General features: G+C 36.6%; 3 protein-coding genes across 5 annotated transcripts; 2 read left to right on the top strand and 1 right to left on the bottom strand.

Annotated features, from left to right (window-relative positions):
• Nucleotides 1–3,014: 3,014 nt before the first annotated feature.
• LOC116120740 (UPF0235 protein At5g63440) lies at nucleotides 3,015–6,979 on the top strand. Of its 2 annotated transcripts, none has more exons than XM_031406708.1 (7): nucleotides 3,015–3,290; nucleotides 3,444–3,550; nucleotides 4,610–4,763; nucleotides 5,089–5,185; nucleotides 6,148–6,236; nucleotides 6,337–6,405; nucleotides 6,781–6,979. In XM_031406708.1, exons 1-7 carry the CDS (start codon nucleotides 3,225–3,227, stop codon nucleotides 6,838–6,840), a joined length of 642 nt encoding a protein of 213 aa, XP_031262568.1. In that variant the 5' UTR covers nucleotides 3,015–3,224; the 3' UTR covers nucleotides 6,841–6,979. The 2 variants fall into 2 exon arrangements, with proteins under 2 accessions (XP_031262568.1, XP_031262567.1); XM_031406707.1 differs by having other exon boundaries at nucleotides 3,018–3,290; nucleotides 3,436–3,550.
• Nucleotides 6,980–9,298: 2,319 nt separating this feature from the next.
• LOC116120736 (60S ribosomal protein L17-2-like) lies at nucleotides 9,299–11,568 on the bottom strand. Its single transcript, XM_031406704.1, has 7 exons — nucleotides 11,465–11,568; nucleotides 11,278–11,314; nucleotides 11,092–11,132; nucleotides 10,185–10,415; nucleotides 9,968–10,070; nucleotides 9,811–9,878; nucleotides 9,299–9,595 (listed from the first exon to the last, which is right to left on the bottom strand). Exons 1-7 carry the CDS (start codon nucleotides 11,465–11,467, stop codon nucleotides 9,551–9,553), a joined length of 528 nt encoding a protein of 175 aa, XP_031262564.1. The 5' UTR covers nucleotides 11,468–11,568; the 3' UTR covers nucleotides 9,299–9,550.
• A 4,876-nt stretch (nucleotides 11,569–16,444) lies between these two features.
• LOC116120742 (SWI/SNF complex component SNF12 homolog) lies at nucleotides 16,445–19,757 on the top strand. Of its 2 annotated transcripts, XM_031406711.1 has the most exons (3): nucleotides 16,445–16,551; nucleotides 16,723–18,536; nucleotides 19,318–19,757. In XM_031406711.1, exons 2-3 carry the CDS (start codon nucleotides 16,945–16,947, stop codon nucleotides 19,385–19,387), a joined length of 1,662 nt encoding a protein of 553 aa, XP_031262571.1. In that variant the 5' UTR covers nucleotides 16,445–16,551; nucleotides 16,723–16,944; the 3' UTR covers nucleotides 19,388–19,757. The 2 variants fall into 2 exon arrangements, with proteins under 2 accessions (XP_031262571.1, XP_031262570.1); XM_031406710.1 differs by lacking the exon at nucleotides 16,445–16,551 and having other exon boundaries at nucleotides 16,715–18,536.
• Nucleotides 19,758–20,131: the final 374 nt, after the last annotated feature.

Below are 20,131 nucleotides of genomic sequence, written 5' to 3'. Positions count from 1 at the left end.
CAACTTGGTGGTACAGCAAATGAGTGGAGACCATGAAAGTCTCACTTATGTTGGAACGGTGAATTTATTTAGTGACAACCGAAACAAATTTGAAACCCGAACAATATGATAGCAATAGAGAATTGAATGATATTAAAAGGGTATCTGATAGAATGTGTATGTTCCTTTAAAGGTTAAATTCTTTCATCTCAAATTGTCTTCCATGGGGCCTCATTTGTATAAATGACTCCTTGAGTGTTAATTTTCAATATTTTTCCTAAATAAGTTAGTAGCTTTCTCTCCTTTTTAATCAGAAGCCTCATTTTGTAATTGTTGTCACCAGGAGTAAATGCTGATGATGTTAGAGTTAGTAGCTGCACCTGCTGCTCGCGGTGAAGCTAACAATAACTTTTAGAATTCATGGGAAGGTATTCTTTTCTATTTATGCCATGACACTGAGAATGCCCCAAAATCTTAGATTATCACTTTTGAGTTGTTGAGGTAAATTATTTGCCTGTATAACAGGTTTGGGTCTAAGACTGAGCCAGATGACTCTTCAGAGAGGATGGAATAACAAATCAAAGCCCTTGTGGTGAGTAAAATTGGTTCAAGTCCGAATTTGAATTAAGATGTTTACATACGCTGTGCATTGCGTTGAATTAAGCAACCTTACAAGTCAAATAGATCCTTACCATTTTTAATATGGCTTGTAATTGTATAACTGTATTTAAGTCAACTGAACTGATATTTTGATGTTTAAAAGGAATGTAACATACTTCAAAAGCTTTACAACCATCTGAAATGGGTTTTTTGGAGTGGCATCATTGATATTGTTGGTCACCTTTGCATTTGATTAAGTACATGATGACCATGAGAGAACGATTCCATAAGTTGTGCGTTAAGACTCCAATTATTATAGCTTCAAGTGATCTGCTAAGATGATTTCATATCAGGTGGAGGATATGTCAGCAAGACAGGTGTATGAAAAACTACTTGAAGCTGTACAGCCTGAAGGAGCTTCATTGCTGCATCTTAATTTTTGCAAGATTTTCTTGATGATCCTTATTGTTTGTATTAGCAGTGATGGGACATTTAACTGTATTTGTTGATTAATGTATAAGTATCTAGTATCGATTGTAGTTGCTATCCAGTGAATATTCTAAAATTTAGGCCTCGGTCATGATGGCATAAAAAGTTGAATGTTAGCCTCCGGCAAAAGTCAGGTTCATTTCAGCTCGTAATGTCAGTATTATTTACGAAACGAGTAACTAAGATGTCTGCTCCAATAAAAGGTTCGATTATGTGAAATTTGGATTCAAATACCGAATCAATTCTTCAATAAAGTTATTTTATTTTCAGTTAGAAAACAATTTTCAACTCAATCCATCAACTGTTTTTTCAACTGAACAATCATTAAGAAGTGACCATGAAGCTTATCATTCAAAGTTATCTCTGTTTTTGAGGCCGAAGACTTCCAGTTCCATCTATAAAGTTTTCATAAAGACCAATTGATACCCAAAAGGTTTAGAAATAACAAACATATATTTTTATATATTGTTAGGGATTTCTGTTTGCTAAAGGAAGTATAGTGATTTCATCTATAGTAACAAATTTTTAAATTTTAAACTTTTTCTCCCCTATCCATTCTCACCCGAAGCCCTTTGCACAGGTCTCTTGCCTCATCGATCGATTTTTTGACGGATTTAGCTTTTTCTGAAGTCTGGTGATAAACTGGCACTGGCCTTGTTGGAGGCGCTGGGAATGGAGATTGGTGACTGCAACCTTTGTTGAGCATGTTGTGTGCGGTTGGAAAATGTCGAAGATGGGAGACTTGTGGAGCGACGACGACCGAAAAACACAACCCACACAAGCAAACAACACTTCAATAAAATATTTTCAACACAAACTCCAAAAGAGCCCAAGATCATCAACAAAGGAGTGGCAGTCTGTTGGGTTGGTTGGGGAATTTTCACAAATAGATGGAGGGCGGCAAACACTAAGTACTAACAACAAACGACGAGTGGGAGGGGGGAGACGATGGGAGGTTGGATTTCGAAGAGGGAATGGTGGGATTCGATCATTCGAATGGTGGTGGAATGGGATTTTCATGTGAATATTGACGAATCGGCCTCAAATATGGGTAGTTCAAGAATAACATGACTCATTTTCGCGATTAATGGGTGCACCAGTGTCGGGATTAGGTGGGTTATGAGGGAGGGCCAAGAGGGTGGATGGGAGGTTTTGGGTGGAAAATGGCTGACAGAAAAGTGGCCAAAACGCCGATGGCAAAGGTTGCTAATGTCTGATGCGAGAAGAAGAAGATGTTTAAGGGTATTCTAATCTTTCACCATTTTCGTCTTTAGCAGATGAAAATTCTAATAAACATGACAAAAGTGGTTGTAGTCATTTTCAAAACTTTGGGCATCACTTGTCTTTACACAAACTTTGGATAAGTGTAATCGTTCCCTTTATTTTGGATATAAATTTTATTTAGGATAGAGGTGAACATTTTTTTTTTGTTTTTTCAAAGGTCATGCGAGGATATATATTTTGGTTAATATCATTTTAACAATGTTTAAAACTCGACCGCCCACCGATGAATCGGGACCTTCATGAGCCAGGTTCAATTTTCTTATTCATTGAAAACCTTAAAAATTAGACCATGATGACAAACAATTGAAAGCTAAGATGTTCAGGGTTTTAGAAGAAAAGGGACATCAGTGAAAAGGTGGCAACGAAGTGAGATCCGATATGAATTGACTAGAAATGCAAAAATAAATTACGACAAACACACGTGGCAAAAAGAGAGGGTGAGATAGGTTTTGGTCAAGAATGAGGAGTGTTTTCATGGTGATTCAGAGTGTTGACTAAAAAATCAGACCCTATTTCCCTAATGTGAATTGTTGACACGACAGCAGTGTTGGAGTGTTTTTGCAAGATCTCAAACCTGTAAGGATTTGCAAAATTTTCAAAGCCATTTTTGGAAAACTATAAATTTAAAGGAATTAATATGCCAAATTTTGATTTTGATGTATGCTCCTCCTGCTCTGCTTTCACAAAATATTCTTGGAGTCACTCGTTAACCCATCGAATTGGTACACCTTTAACGACGCCGTATAGATCATACGTAGCTAAAAGTTGAAATTGCTTCCTACAGGATGTAAGATTGGGCGGGGTTGGCTAGAGACGGAAGAAAATGCCGAAGAGAACAACCCACACGTACTCGAGCGAGGACGCCGCTCCAGATGGCCCTGATTCTGATCTCTTCGTTTATTATTGCAAGCACTGCGGATCTCACGTCCTCATCACTGGTTCTCTCTCTGTTTTTACTTTTAAATGTCAAATACTTGTTGATGTAGATCGAAATTCGCATTTTTTTTTACTTCAAAAAACAATTCCACTTTAGCATCTTAACCATTAAGTGTATATCCTCTATTGAAATATATTTGTTATAAGATACCCAGTTGCAGAAAATGCCCAAAAGGAAGACTGACAAAGCTTATGTATTGGACAAGAGCAAGCATCTTGCAAGATTGAACATCAATGATGCCGGAAAAGTTCTTTTAAAACGGTACTTTAATCAAATCCAAATGATATCGTACTTTTTTTATTTTTGTTTTCAACCACACATAGGTTAGCTATATTTTTAGAGTAAACTATATAACAGAGGTTATTTCTTTCTCTTCTTTTGTCATATCTGGATAATACAAGAATCTTCAGAATTTCTTCAAGTGGTGTTGAATAAACTACTTGGATATCTGGATTATTAGTGACATTTTTTATGAGTTGGAACATTGTATTAAAAAGCAGACTTGGTGCCGCATCCATGACGACCATGACCATCTATTTTCATGGAAATATGGTGTTTGAATTAACAATGTTGTTTCTTCAAATTGTTTGGACGGTTACACAGAAGATTTCTTAAGTTTAACATGATGTTACCTTAGCTGTGTAGGCTTCTTAAGCATTTTTAATTTGAATTTTGGGTTAATTGTTGCTCTTTTCAGAGCTTTAGGAAGCTGGCACCCATTCAAAGCTGTGCTCCAGCTGTGCTTTGGGGACTTAAGAGTCATTTGGTAGGAGTTGCACCATGGACTGGTCTGTAATCATCGTTTGGATATAGAACTAGAAGTTAAAGAAGCATTATCTGTTATGATATTTTAGTTCTTTAGTTTGAAGTCTTATATTAGTGGACTTTTGCTTTTCAATTTTAGTATTAGGATGCATATTTAGAGATTCTTCCTACCTCTATTCTCTTAAAAATTCCACTTTTGAGTGCTTTGAAGTTTAATCTCATGAACTTCTGTTTAACTGCATGCACAATTCTGTTATGCATTTCCTCGAATGATTCTGCATTTTTTTTGTCTACTTTTTGCTGCTTTGAGTTAAATAATTTTATTTGTGCCTTACTGCCTTGTGAGCATGGCATATGAATATGTTCTTCACTCTTTTTGTAATTGTCTCATTAATTATGGCTGACAATCTGCCTTTAAATAATGTTTCATTAGTTAAAGCTCTGTAACTGTTAAAATTTTATGTATGATATTTCTTTTGCTTAAATTTATCTGGTCAACACAAATCATAGTTGCATAAGACCTCTTATTTGCAACATCTACTTCTTCTTGTGTAGTGGTGAAGGGAAATTGGAGAAGCAATTTCGGATGAACTGTATAGGTTGTGGGCTGTTTGTTTGCTATCGTTCAGAGGAAGATTTGGAAGTGGCTTCTTTCATTTATGTTGTTGATGGTGCTCTTAGTACAGTGGCTGCTGAAACCAACCCACAGGTAGGATGTTTCTTCTGATGACAGTTATCACCTATTTCTTGATTAGTAGGTTACGAAAGTTAGATCATTCCTGTTGGTGGATATGACAGTAAATAAGCCTGAAACTGCATAGTTTCACATGGGGCATGTTAGAGGTTTTGTGGTTTTCTCTGCACTTGCGTGTTGTTTTCAGGTTATTATTTGTTTAGACAAAGTACTGCGTGATTTAATTGTGTGATCATTATTTGTTTCTCTTCTCTCTACATGTGATGTTACTCTTCAGTTGTAAGCATTAGAATGAGTATTGCATTAAAGAGACATGATATGGTTCTGGTATGTACCGCAGGATGCTCCTGTGCCTCCCTGCATATCACAGTTAGAAGGAGGGCTTGTTCAAGTGGCCATTGAGGTCGAAGACCGTGCACAACGCTCAGCAATTACAAGTAATATGACTATTTACTTTTTTATTATTGTATTTAATATGAATCTCCTGTTGTGGTCCAATTCAAAACTGTTTAATATTTTATTTTTTGTAAAATTTTACAAATAAACTTTTAGTAGAATGGAGTTTATGGAGATAATCATTTCCTAGTTTTTTTTATTTGACTACATTTGCATGTGTATATATGAAGATTTCAAGAGCGTTCAATCATTTTCAGTGGTGCAAATTAAATATTAGAAATATTAATATGTATGTATGAGCCAGCCTCAAATGCCATATCTCTGCAGTGTCAAGGTTATTCATAATAGTGTTGTGGTTAAAGTTTGTACAAGCCAGGCTTTCCTCCTCCAATTGCTGGACCTATGCACATGTTTGGCATAGTTAGTGAGAAGAAGTGCCAGTGCACTTTTCTCTGTAATTTATTTAGGCATCATCTCACAAGCTTTGCTTTCATATCCTTAAAGATATAGCCATTTAGATACATGAGGTGCTTGAACTGACTGGCGCGGTAGGACAGAGAACTTCTGTAGAGGCACATTTCGTAGGCTCATGCCTTAGCTTGCTTCCCTTTCATGGCCAACTAAAACATAACCTCCTTGAAACCCCTTTTCGTGACAAAGTTTCTTTTCAACTTGGTGGTACAGCAAATGAGTGGAGACCATGAAAGTCTCACTTATGTTATGGAACGGTGAATTTATTTAGTGACAACCGAAACAAATTTGAAACCCGAACACATATGATAGCAATAGAGAATTGAATGATATCAAAAGGGGTATCTGATAGAATGTGTATGTATTCCTTTAAAGGGTTAAATTCTTTCATCTCATAATTGTCTTCCATGGGGCCTCATTTGTATAAATGACTCCTTGAGTTGTAATTTTCAATATTTTTCCTAAATAAGTTAAGTAGCTTTCTCTCCTTTTTTAATCACGAAGCCTCATCTTTGTATATTGTTGTCACCAGGAGTAAATGCTGATGATGTTAGAGTTACTGTAGCTGCACCTGCTGCTCGCGGTGAAGCTAACAATGAACTTTTAGAATTCATGGGAAAGGTATTCTTTTCTATTTTATGCCATGACACTGAGAATGCACCCAAAATCTTAGATTATCACTTTTGAGTTGTTGAGGTTAAATTATTTGCCTGTCATACAGGTTTTGGGTCTAAGACTGAGCCAGATGACTCTTCAGAGAGGATGGAATAACAAATCAAAGCTCCTTGTGGTGAGTAAAATTGGTTCAAGTCCGAATTTGAATTAAGATGTTTTACCATACGCTGTGCATTGCGTGTGAATTAAGCAACCTCTACAAGTCAAATAGATCCTTACCCATCTTTTAATATGGCTTGTAATTGTATAACTGTATTTAAGTCAACTGAACTGATATTTTGATGTTTAAAAGGATTTGTAACATACTTCAAAAGCTTTACAACCATCTGAAATGGGTTTTTTGGAGTGGCATCATTGATATTGTTGGTCACCTTTTGCATTTGATTAAGTACACGATGACCATGAGAGAACGATTCCATAAGTTGTGCGTTCAAGACTCCAATATTATTATAGCTTCAAGTGATCTGCTAATGAATGATTTTCATATCAGGTGGAGGATATGTCAGCAAGACAGGTGTATGAAAAACTACTTGAAGCTGTACAGCCCTGAAGGAGCTTCATTGCTGCATCTTAATTTTTGCAAGATTTTCTTGATGATCCTTATTGTTTGTATTAGCAGTGATGGGACATTTAACTGTATTTGTTGATTAATGTTATAAGTATCTAGTATCTATTGTAGTTGCTATCCAGTTGAATTATTCTAAAATTTTAGGCCTCGGTCATGATGGCATTAACAAGTTGAATGTTAGCCTCCGGCAAAAGTCAGGTTCATTTCAGCTCGCGTAAATGTTCAGTATTATTTACGAAAACGAGTAACTGAAGATGTCTGCTCCCAATAAAAGGTTCGATTATGTGAAATTTTGGATTCAATATACCGAATCAATTCTTCAATATAGTTATTTTATTTTCAGTTAGAAAACAATTTTCAACTCAATCCATCAACTGTTTTTTCAACTTTGTAACAATCATTAAGAAGTGGACCATGAAGCTTATCATTCAAATGGTATCTCTGTTATTTTGGAGGCCGAATGACTTCCAAGTTCCATCTACCCAAAGTTTACCATAAAGATCAATTGATACTCAAAAGGTTTGGAAATGATAAACATATACTTTTTGTTATATTATGTTAGAGATTTCTGTTTGCTAAAGGATAGTATAGTAATTTCATCTATAGTCACAAAATTTTTAAATTTTAAATCTTTTTCTCCATATCCATTCTCACTCGAAGCCCGTTTGCATAGGCTTGTTGCCTCATCGATCGATTTTTTGACCGGATTTAGCATTTTTCTGTGAAGTCTGGTGATAAACAATGACACTGGTCCTTGTTGGAGCGCACTGGGAATGGAGATTGGTGACTGCAACCTTTTGTCGAGCATGTTGTGTGCGTGCTGGAAAATGTCGAAGATGAGAGACTTGAGGAGCGACGACGACCAAAAAACACAACCCACACAAGCAAACAACACTTCAATAACAATATTTTCAACAACAAGCTCCAAAAGAGCCCAAGATCATCAACAAAGGAGTGGCAGTCTGTTGGGTTGGTTGGGGAATTTTCACAAATAGTTTGAGGGCAGGCAAACACTAAGTACTACACAACAAATGGCGAGTGGGGAGGAGCGATGGGAGGTTGGATTTCGATGGCGAGTGGGGGTTGGATTTCGAAGAGGGAATGGTGGGGATTCGATCATTGGAATGGTGGGGATTCGATCATTCGAATGGTGGATTTTCAATGTGAATATTGACCAGAATCCGGCCTCAAATATGGGTAGTCATAAAGAATAACGGTGGCTACATTTTCGCGATTAATGGGTGCACCGATGTCGGGATTAGGTGGGTTTAGTGAGGGAGGGCCAAGAGGGTGGATGAAGGAGGTTTTGGGTGGAAAATGGTCAGAAAAGTGGCCAAAACGCTGATGCCACAGGTTGCTAATGTCTGATGCTGAGAAGAAGAAGAAGATGTTAAGGGTATTCTAGTCTTTTTACCATTTTTGTCTTTTAGTAGATGGAAATTCCTAACAAAACATGACAAAAAGTGGTTGTTTGTCATTTCCAAAACTTTAGGGCATCACTTTGTCTTTACAACAAACTTTGGGTAGGTGTAAATCGTTTCCCCTTATTTTGGATATAAGTTTCATTTAGGATTAAAGGTGACCGACCCCCCCACCCCCCCTTTTATTTATTTATTTATTTATTTTTTTCTGATCGAGGTCATGCGAGGGATTATGTATTCTGGTTAACTATTCATTTTTAGTAATGTTTTAAAACTTGACCGACCCAACCGATTGAATCGAGACCTTCGCCGAACCAGGTTATTAATTTTCTTATTCATTGAAAACCTTAAAAATTAAAACAATGAATGACAAACAATTAAAAGCTAAGATGCTAGGGCTTTTAAAGAAAAAAGGCCACTTTGTGAAAAGGTGGCAACGAAGGTGAGATCCGATAAATGAATTGACTAGAAATCGCAAAAATAAATTAACGACAACAACATGCGACAAGGCAAACAAGAGAAGTGTGAGATGAGTTTTAGTTAGAAGACTAAACAAAGTGTTTTCATGGTGATTAAGAGTGTTGTCATAAAAAACAGGCCCTATTTGCCCTGAATGTGAATGGTTGACGACAATGGTGTTTGAAGTGTTTTTGCAAGATCTCAAACCCGTAGACATTTGTAATAATTTTCAAGGGTGTTTTTGTTAAATTTCAAACCTTTGGACACCAGTTTGACCCACCAATCAAACCGGATAAACTTGTCAACCCAAAAACCACTTGGCCGTGTTTCACCAGGGTTGTTTATTAAAACACTGATTTCTAGTATCATGCGATTCGATAATTTCGTTGAAGATACGAAGAGCATAATTGGCTGGTAGTATTGGTAAGCAAGTTGTGTACTTGTGTTCCCAATCAAGACAAGACTACTAAGAAACTGCAGCTGAAAATACAGCTCAAAGAACAATATAAACATAAAACACAATGGAAGAATAAGCAATTCAGCAGAAGAGCCACACATGATTGTTTATAACAATGCCAACTTCAACTTGCTACCACCATCAAAAAATCCACTGGGAAGTGAATCATTTTAACCCAGCCATTGCTCAGCAGAAACAAACTAAGTACTAAACCACAGAAACTCCCAAAAAAATTATGCTATAATGAAACTTTGAAGTTCACTGGACACTATCAGAGTACAAAAACAAAAATTTTGTAATGGTACTATGGAAAGGGAAAAAGGAAACAGTTCAGACTCCATTCAAGAGGAGCACCCTATGCAGCTGCCTTTGTTTTCCTTGGTGCCAACTGGGTGTCAGGCTGAAAAACAAACAAAGTGTATCAGATGCATCTACCTAATTGTTGTGAGAGAATATTCATCAGAATATACAATCTAAATTGGTTAATAGAAACATATATAAAAAAAAAGTTAAATTAGAAAGCAAGTCTACACAACACAACAAAAGCACATAATCCTTTCAACAATTCACTCCCTAAATAAAATTCTTACTACAAAATTTATTCTGAAAACATACCTCTTTCTTCACAGGCTCTTCCTTTTCCGAAAGAGTTAATTCGATATGACATGGGGAAGACATATAAGCTGCCAAAAGTAATTACAGGTCAATTAAGTGCAACTATGTAATAAAGGTAGCAAATAAATTTTCATAATACAACGGTAAGCTCACTCACGATTAATTCTTCCATGTGCACGATATGTCCGACGCCTCTGCTTCTGGGCTTGATTCACTTGGATGTGAGAAATATATAGGGCATCCACATCCAAACCTTTCACCTACAAAACACAATGAAAAAATAAATACATGTAGGAGAACAGCAACATAAAAATAAAAAAAATAAAAAAAAAATAAAAAAAAAAAAAAGGTGGCTAATATAACAAAATCTGTACCTCGGCATTACTCTCAGCATTCTTGAGTAAATCCAAAATGAACTTTGCGGATTTCACTGGCCAGCGCCCTTGACCATTTGGCTGACGATTCTTAGCCTGTGCAGTTCGCCCAACTCCACCGCAGAAGCGACGGAATGGGATGGCTTGCTTGTGAGCCATAACATCCTCCAAGTACCTTTTGGCCTTGATCAAAGGCAATTTTCGAAGAGCATGCGCTGTCTCCCTAGTATTCTGGAATTACAAATAAAAATTGACTAAGATATAGCATTCAAGCACTTTACAAAGATACATCATCCTTGCAATTATCATAGTACATCCATAGCAAAGGGGTGTAGACATGGCTATTCTCCATCGCACTTAAAAAAGCCATTGACACTTGTGTAATATAGGCCAGAGGAAATCAATACATAGTGGGCTCTGGAATACATGCAAATACTCTAATAGAAATAACACAAATAGTAGACCTTGAGCAAATGGCCAATACAAACATGTTAAATGGCTCAAACGTGCAGATACAGAATGCACTAACAAACTTATTATATAAGGTTGCCATCAGACTGAAACCACGAAAAAAAATCATTACCAATTGTGAACATGGGTAACACATCTTCAAAGACTTAAATGAAGGTAAATTCATACACAAAAACAAATATAAACCTCAATTGCTATGCAAAATCTAACCATACAAAAATTAATTAATCCAGGAATGACTTATAGATGGAAAGGCCAATATAAAATCAATTTGGCTTGGTCCTCAGACACTGTTACTACAACTATGGCAACAAATCAAATATAGATCATGGGCATTCCGCAAGGTGAAACCAATAATTTCATACGTACCATGAAAAATTAAATAGCAATTATTATCGCAAGAAAAAGGGAAATTATCAAAATTAGATCGCCATACCTTGAAGTGAACACGGAGATCAGAGCCCCTGGCTTTGCAGGCTGCAATATGGAAATAAAATAAAAAAACAAATCATTATTGAATATTTAGCTGCCAAACAGAAGGATAACTGATATCTTCTAATATAATACTTCAAAACCCCAAAACAAAATTGAAGAAAAAAACTCAAAACGAAAGTAAGCTTACACTTGGTGGGATTTTCTGGCTCTTTCGAATACTTCACCTGAAAATATCAAGACAAACACATCCAATAAAAAGCCGCAAACAAACACAAAATTAAAGATCTAAATACTAATCTTAATTTATTCTGAAAGCAAAGTTGTGTTCAAGAAATAAAAAAGAGTATCGTTACAAAAGAGGAGAATGAACTCACCATGGCTGCTGCTGCTGCTCAGTGTCACGACTTTCAGCCAAGAAGAAATGCGCGTTATAAGTGAAACCCTAGGGTTTATCTGCAATATTGGGCCTGTCTCTTCGAATGATCCGGCCCAAGTTTGACCATTTATGGGTTATACTAACTTATTTGGGCTGGGCTTTGTTTAAAATCTTTCTTTCATCCAATAAGTTGCTGCCGCGTTCAGAACTTTGAATTTGGTCAAACTAACGGGAGGGTACTTCTGTAAATTTGTCATTCGAAAAATCATTAAACCAGAAATAGACTTTTGAAAAAAAGGAGATGGGAGAAGCAATTTCGCTCCATAATCTAATCTGTGAACAGAGAAAAAGAAAGAAACCAAAGGACAAGATTCTCGTCCGTGCCGTACTCTCGTAAGGACATTGTTCTTCGTCTATTATTGCAGTTAATCATGTTGAAATTTGTTTATATGTATTTTTGTTTTGATACTAATGGTCTGTTGTTTTGAGCTTTGAATTGCCTGTTTTGGTTCTTTAGTTCCCATTTTTTGATTCATATTCCGGTTTTGATACTAGGGTTCACAGTTCGGAAGAAAATTTAGTCGTGTGAATATTCTTGCTGAAAGTTGGTAATATTTTGAGAATTTTAGCTGGAATGAGTGCGAATACTAAGGAATGAAAGCTTATGGTTAGAAACTCAGGTTCTGATTTCTATGATTTTATGTTAAATTTAGGGTTTTAGAGGCTTTATGGGATTTTTTCATTGTTTGATGGTGTCTGTGATTCCTGTGTAACCCAACAATTCCTCACACTACATAAAAAAGAAAAAAAAATGTTTTTTACCAAACCTCATGGAAAGTTCTATAAATCCATTTTCTCCGTAAGCTGTAGGCTACACAATGAAACCAATCTACACAATGCTGTTCAATGGCCTCCCTCCTAAAATCCCGGGCCGTTGTCCGGTTCACGGCCCAGAAACAATAAAATTCCTACAAGGTTTATTGACCAATGATGTACGGAAGTTTGGTGAACCTGTGGGTGAGAGAGAGAAACGTCCACGTTGCCAACACCCAATTTGCCTTACGAGTCCACTTCGCCGGTTTATGCAGCACTTTTGACTCCTCAAGGGAGGTTCTTGTACGACTTATTCTTGTATTCCCCACCTAGACCGACAAAAAGCTGAACTGGAGCGGGTGTGACCTGCTTCGAAAGTGGACGGGTCTGTCCAGGTGTTTGCTGATGTTGATGGTTTGGTACTGGATGAGTTACTGCAGACTTTTAAGAAGTAAGTTATTTAAAAAAAAAAAATTCTTGAGTTTGAAATTTATGCTAATTTATTTGAATATTTGTTGTTCTATTTTATTGTAGTTCTACTTAAGAACTTGTTAGTTTCTTTATATGGAGCTATTGTATATTAGTTCAATTTTTTTTTGTTTTCTAATATTTTGGTGAGTTCTGGAAAAAAAGCTGTCTTTTTAGCCAAATGTGTCAATTATGAATATTGGAAATTTCTCATTCTCATATTCAACATTTTTATATTGCATCATACATTCCTGATAACCTGCATCTTATGTTTAGTTGAGTATTAGAATTGATGTCTTTGTTTTTTGTTGTGATTATTTGAATGCAATCATGTCCTGGCCTGGTTTAGAGTTGTAGCCAATTTAATATCCACTTTGTGCAAGCATAATTAGATATTCCAAAATGTATGATGTTTATTGGAAGTGATCTATATTTCTTGATATGAATGGAAATACCATTCTTTCACTTAATAGAGATGGATGTAGTTCCGAAACATGCAATTTGATTGTAGCTTCATAGAAAATAATAGGATGTATAAGTAACAAATGCTAATTTATGAACATGCAAGTGACTTTCTACAACTTGGGTTAGATACCAAGTTATCTTACTAAATTTTTTTGATATTGGCAGCTTTATTTGATCTATGCCTTTTCGTTGATTTTTTTTTTTTTTTTCCCATTTATTGTCTTTCATGCATTTACGTGCAGAGAGCTGAGAGCCAGACATAATGTATACAATTAGGTATTTACTTTTTCCCACTTTCAAGTATTCTGGAAATGTTTAAGTAGGAGTGACTAACATAGCAGAAATGAACACAATTTATGTAACTGCCTAGGTAGCCAGTAGGTCCAATCTGAAGGCTTGCCCAAATGTTCAAACAAATCATACCAATTTTGCTTTTAAGTCTTATATAGCTTGGCTTCGTGATGACTAAGCCTTCTTCAGTGTGTTTGTTGGTGCAGTGTTTGTGCACTGTTCTTCTTGGTGAATGATCAATTTTGCCATTTGTGTATCTGTCTTGTTGTTGCAGATATCGGTTGAACAAAGGTTGAGATGAAAATGTTGCTGAAGAATTCTCCTGCTGGCAACGTTTTGGTGAGAAGCTTTGTCACATCTTCATCTATAAAAGACCAGAGGCTGGTGCTGTTGGCTGGGGCAGTGGCATTGATCATTCTGGCGTGTCAGCTTCACATGGTATCAGTGAGGGATGGCAATGGTTTAAGGATCCCAGATTGGATTGTCTTGATGCAGAGGAATTTTTCCATCTGGAAAAACCGTGAGTGTTAAGGACTGCTTCATAGACCCGTCTTTACTTATATTACATTGTTATTTAAAGGCTCAGACCTGTCATAGTCATCTATTGGACCTTGTAATTGATTAAGTTGCAAAACTTCCTTTTCTGTTTGTCTGTTGCAGCACCTTTGGTGGAGGCTGACAAAGGAACTGGTGAAGAGAATTTGTTTTATGGAGATTGGAGAAGGGGTTGCTGAAGGCTCAACTGAAATCCAAAGGTGCTCTTTGTTTTCTATGTGATAGTGTGCTTGGATTTAGGGTGTGTAGCAAAATAATTGAACTGTCAAAACTACTAGATTGATTGCTTCAGTTTGTTTTATAATCTTAAGTTCAGTTTTATATTAGAAACAAAGTTTTTTTAGTTGCGATTTTAATGTTTCAAAGCCAAGTTAATCATCTAATCAACATATACATGATTACATTATTATGTTTAATTATGTAAATAATCAAATAACGTCTCATAATTTATTGGTGGAGCTCAAGTTGTCATTAATATTCACACACTAAATTTAATGTTTGGTTATTTAATTTTGTTGAACGCAAACCAAGCAATCGTCTCTTACCCATTAACCAAACTGAAGATAATATTTGGCTGGACCTTTTCAAACTACATGGCTGCTGTTAGGATCAGTTTTCTTGAAATCAGTCAAATTCAATTTGGTTTAAATTTTGCTCAAACCATACCAGAACATCTGCCTCAGGTTTGCAAGCCTTCTCTCTTCTCTCTTCTAACTGTGTGATTTGTATTGACTCTTCTTTTTCATATTATGAAACTGTCCAATCCTTTTATTCAAAAGTTTAATCCTTTTGCCTGACCTTTGTATCTAATATATTTATCCTGATTAGGAGAAGCGATGCCATTGGAATACAATCTTTCTGGTCTAAATGCAAAGTTTTGATAAAGGTTGCTATGTCGGTCAAGAGTTAATTGCTCGAACACACCACCGGGGACTTATTCGCAAGCGCTTGCTTCCTTTAAGTTTTTTGATGATAAAGAAAAGGTAGCCGACCTGCATTGAATTTCTGGTTACTAATTTCATAATCTTGTTACATTCCAACAATTCCCTTTTTGTTTGGCAGAACTAGAGCACAAAGTTGCTCCTGGCTCAGAAGTAATTAATGTGGAAACTGGCAAGAAGGCTGGAAAGGTAACAACTTCTCTGGGCTGTCGTGGGCTGGGTGTCTTGCGGTTGGAGGAACTTCAAAATATCAGTATCTTGACCGTACAAGGGCAGGACGATGTGAGGGTTGAGGCCATGAGACCGCAATGGTGGCCTCTGAGTGTTTCAAGAGCATCAATAGGATAGTGAGGTTGCTTGGAGAGTTGTATTATTTGAGAATAATGGTTCTCTTCGTGAACCATATGAATACTGCATATCTTGGCCTTGGTGCTGGCTGTGCTAGTATCACCTCACCACACACTTCAAAATTTGTAGGCTGTTTGAATGAATTTTTTTGCTTAGAGTAAATAAAAAGAGGATGTACTGAGAGAAATTGGCTCTGCTAGTTATTCTGCTTACACCCTGAAGTTGTCTCCTAATTTTTTCCGTTCGGAACCAAATTGCTCCGAGTGTTTGTCTTGAACATAATTTTCTGTTGCATTTAAAGATTCCAGCTCTTACAGGTATTTCCCATGTTTGGTAATCAGTTAGAGGATTACTATAGATCACCTAGTCTGAGAAGGGAAAGAAGGAAGTATAATGAATTAGTTAATCCGGTTTCTGATGACACAACTCAGTCTTAAAATAAATTGGCTGTTACCCAGATGGTCTATAAATTAAACTATTGTGAATTTAGTTTTGAATGATTGAATCTGTGAAAAGTAATACTGACGTGAGAAACACTTTGAAGAGATAAAACAAAATGTAAGATATAAAGCTTATTTCCCCCTGGCGTTTGGCTAGAGGGTGATTCGTAAAAGAGTGCTCACATGGTTACTAACCTATGTACCAAACCCATTCTTTAGTGATGTGGAACTCAATTAGGACTGTTACATGGAGCTACTGTATTTATAAGAAATTAACTTCTTTTAAAGCTCACAGCAAGCCTTAGAACCATTGTGGGCACTAGATATAAAGCAAAACAATGAGCAAGAGCTCCTCCTTTCAGTGAGGTCCATCTCCCTGAAGAACCATTGTTTCCATTTTCAGCCAAAGAAGAAATGCGGGTTATAAGTGAAACCCTAGGGTTTATCTGCAATATTGGGCCGGTATTTACGAATGATCCAGCCCAATTTGACCTTGCTGGACCTTTTATGGCTGGGCGTTATTCAAAATCTTTCTTTCATCCAATAAGTTGCGGCCGCGTTCGGAACTTTGAATTTGGTCAAACTAACGGGAGGGTACTTCTGTAAATTTTCATACGAAAACCAGAAATAAAATTGAAAAAGAAAAAAAGAGATAAAAAAGAGCGAGAAACAGAAGCAATTTGGCTCCATAATCGATCTGTGAAGAGAGAAAAAGAAAGCAAAGCAAAGCACAATTTACTCGTTTATTAGGCTCCCGTACTCTCGTAAGGACATTTTTCTTCGTCTATTTTTGCATTAATCATTTAGAAATTTGCTTATATGTATTTTTGTTTTTTATATTAATGGTTTCTTTGTTTTATGATTTGAATTGTGTGTTTTGGTTCTTTAGTTCCCATTTTTTAATTCATATTCCGGCTTTGATACTAGGTCTACAGTTCGGAAGAAAAAATTAGTCGTGTGAATATTCTTGCTGAAGATATTTTGAGAATCTTAGCTGGAATGAGTGTGAATACTAAGGAATGAAAGCTTACGGTTAGAAACTCAGGTTCTGATTCCGGTGATTTTATGTTAAATTTTGGGGTTTTGACTTTTGAGAAGCTTTATAGGAGTTTTTCATTGTTTGATGGAATAGTTTAGTTTTTAGAAGGATTGAGATAATGATGAATAACAATAATCCGATAAAGAATTTAGGGGCAACATCCGCATTTGGAAATTCTGGTGCAGTTCCACAAAATATGGCCATGAATAGTCAACCTCAGTTGCTCTCTCAGTCACAAGCTCAGACACAAGGTGGGTCCCCTTTTCCTGGTCATTTTCACTTGTCTGAACCCCATGCCCATGCGCTTGCCCAAGCACAATATGCTCATGCTCATGCTCAAGCACAGGCGCATGCTGCTCATGCTCAATTTCAAGCCCATGTCCAGTCACAAGGCCAATCTCAATCCCAATCCCCTGCCCAGGTGCAAAACCCTAATGTTACTAGTAATGTTGGGGTGTCATCTCCTTCTGTTTCAACTCCTGGCACTGCTGCAAGTGCCAAGCGGGCTACTCAGAAACCACCCTCTAGGCCCCCTGGTTCCTCATCTAATACAAGCGCTGGCACACTGTTTAAAACGATGGAGTTAGCTCCGGCTGCTCGAAGAAAGAAGCGGAAGCTTCCTGAGAGGCAAATACCTGATAAAGTTGCTGCAATTTTGCCAGAGTGTGCTCTTTATACTCAGTTGCTTGAATTTGAGGCAAGGGTAGACTCTGCTTTGGCAAGGAAAAAGATTGATATTCAAGAGTCACTTAAAAACCCTCACCATGTTCAGAAGACACTTCGGATTTATGTTTTCAATACTTTTGCAAATCAGGCTCAGACGAGTCCTGATAAGAAGACAGGAGAAGCCCCCTCTTGGTCGCTGAAGATTATTGGGAGAATGCTGGAAGATGGAAAAGATCCAGTACTGGCTGGAATAACACAGAAACCAAGCTCTTCATATCCAAAATTCTCGTCTTTCTTCAAGAAAATAACAATATACTTGGACCAGAACCTTTATCCAGATAATCATGTAATCTTATGGGAGAGTGCTCGATCACCTGCACTCCATGAGGGCTTTGAGGTGAAGAGAAAAGGGGATAAGGAATTCACAGCAATTGTCAGACTAGAAATGAATTACTCACCTGAAAAATTCAAACTTTCACCTGCTCTGTCTGAAGTTCTTGGAATTGAGGTTGATACACGGCCGAGAATTATAGCGGCTATATGGCAATATGTGAAAGGAAGGAAGTTGCAGAACCTGAATGACCCTTCCTTCTTCATATGTGATCCTCCTCTACAGAAAGTATTCGGGGAAGAGAAGATGAAATTTGCAATGGTTTCACAGAAGATATCACAATATTTAACTCCTCCACAACCTATACATTTGGAGCACAAGATCAAGCTTTCAGGGATTAGTCCAGCTGGAAATACTTGTTATGATGTGCTTGTTGATGTGCCCTTTCCATTAGAAAAAGAAATGTCTGCTTTCTTGACAAACATGGAAAGAAACAAAGAGATTGATGCTTGTGACGAACTAATATGTGCTGCTATAAAGAAGATACACGAGCATCGGAGGAGGCGGGCGTTCTTTCTTGGTTTTAGTCAGTCTCCGGGAGAGTTTATTAATGCATTAATTGCTTCTCAGAGCAAGGATCTAAAACTTGTTGCTGGAGATTCCAGCCGTAGTACAGAAAAGGAGCGTCGTTCTGATTTCTTTAATCAACCATGGTAAGTTCTATTTAGCTTACTTCATTTTTATCTTTATTTTGTGTATATTTCCATGCCGTTGTTCAATTTGAAAATATCGTGTGTTTTACTCGGCTGGATCCAGTCAAGGAATACCACTTGGTCTATGAGAGAATGAACGAAGATAAAATGTGCTCACATTCACTGACAAGAACTTTTTCACTCTGCTGGATCCAGTCAATAGAATACCACTTGGTCTATGAGGAAATTAACAAAAATAAACTGTGCTTACATCCACTGACCAGAACTGTATTATGATTTTATCATTGATATATTCTATTAGGAGTGTAGTCCTCGACATGTTGATGTAGTGTTACTGTGTGGTATGCATTTGATATTAGTTGAATATCTTTATGCTGGCATGATGAAGTATAATTTAACCTGCAACCACTTAGATCCTATGTTGTTATTGCATTGCTCTATAATTGTTATTGAACATTGTTGCTGTTAAGGGATAGGAAAAGATGGTGATTCCCATCATCAGATTTTGGAACTGTCAGGTGACACATGAAAAGACCCACTGGTTCATTTTGCATAGTAGCAAAGGTTCCATTGTCTTTTTGCGTTGATCTTAGAATAAAGCAGTTCATTGGATATTCTTGTTATACATTATCTTTGCTTGTGAGAGCATGGTCTTGTTGTGTTTACCTGGTGAAACAAATAATACAGGCCTGTATATGTATCTGCGAGATAAAATATATCACAAATTGCTCCAATGAGAAGCTAATTGTCTTTATTCTTACTCTTTTGGGTGAAATTTCAGGGTTGAAGATGCTGTTATTCGCTACATGAATCGCAAGTCTGCTGGAAGTGATGCTCTGGGGAGCACTTGAATTAAGATTTCTTGAATTATTAACAGGTGGTATATTAACTTCATCCCAACATCATATTGTATTCCTGCTCTGATTTGCTTATAGACAGAGTCTGAATGTTGTAGGCACAGAAAATATGTCAAAGTGGATTTCAGATTGACTTTTTTGTTTCAGTCATTTAGGGTTAAGATTAATATTTTTCCTTGAGAAAGGTCGTTCCTTTGCTATATTATAGATGCTTTCAATGCTAATTTCTTAAATTGGTAGGCCTTTTTCAGTCTGAGAGATGTATCCCAAAAATCTGGAAGCACATTGGATATGGACATTAGATGCCAATTTGTTGTGCTATATATATGCAATTGCTCATGAATGTTTATTTTCTTATTCAATATTTAGGCTTTTCTAATTGACATAAATTAAATTGCTGTTGTTATTATAAATTGCTATGCCTTTCACATATACATTTGAGAAGTGAAAAAAAAAAATTCATACTTTCTCATCTTTTATTTATCTTCTCAGCTTAACCGAGTTCCCTTTCTAGTTTATTGTCTACTTATTCCAGAATTCTAGGATCAAATTACATTGAAGAACTATATTGCCTGTTTATTTATTAGCATTCAAGAGCTATAATTTCTGTTTTGCTTTTATTGTTATACATCATACTGTGTCGTACGTCCATAGAAGTATCTTGTTCAGCCTTTATTAAACGCTAGGAAGGGTAGTCTTTCATCTTTGGCTTGGATAACATGCACAGAGAAAGTGAAA

Source organism: Pistacia vera, unplaced genomic scaffold, assembly GCF_008641045.1.
Source record: "Pistacia vera cultivar Batoury unplaced genomic scaffold, PisVer_v2 Contig942, whole genome shotgun sequence".
Classification (NCBI taxonomy): Eukaryota; Viridiplantae; Streptophyta; class Magnoliopsida; order Sapindales; family Anacardiaceae; genus Pistacia; species Pistacia vera.
This window is presented reverse-complemented; position numbering and strand designations above follow the sequence as displayed.

Coding starts and splice junctions, on each gene's coding strand:
- LOC116120742 (XM_031406711.1), top strand. CDS start 16,945: ATGATGAATAACAATAATCCGATAAAGAATTTAGGGGCAACATCCGCA. Junction 18,537..19,317: donor GATTTCTTTAATCAACCATG/GTAAGTTCTATT, acceptor GTGAAATTTCAG/GGTTGAAGATGCTGTTATTC.
- LOC116120740 (XM_031406707.1), top strand. CDS start 3,176: ATGCCGAAGAGAACAACCCACACGTACTCGAGCGAGGACGCCGCTCCA. Junction 3,291..3,435: donor ATCTCACGTCCTCATCACTG/GTTCTCTCTCTG, acceptor ATTTGTTATAAG/ATACCCAGTTGCAGAAAATG. Junction 6,237..6,336: donor TTTTAGAATTCATGGGAAAG/GTATTCTTTTCT, acceptor CCTGTCATACAG/GTTTTGGGTCTAAGACTGAG.
- LOC116120736 (XM_031406704.1), bottom strand. Junction 10,071..10,184: donor ATGCTGAGAGTAATGCCGAG/GTACAGATTTTG, acceptor TGTGTTTTGTAG/GTGAAAGGTTTGGATGTGGA. Junction 9,879..9,967: donor TGCACATGGAAGAATTAATC/GTGAGTGAGCTT, acceptor TACTTTTGGCAG/CTTATATGTCTTCCCCATGT.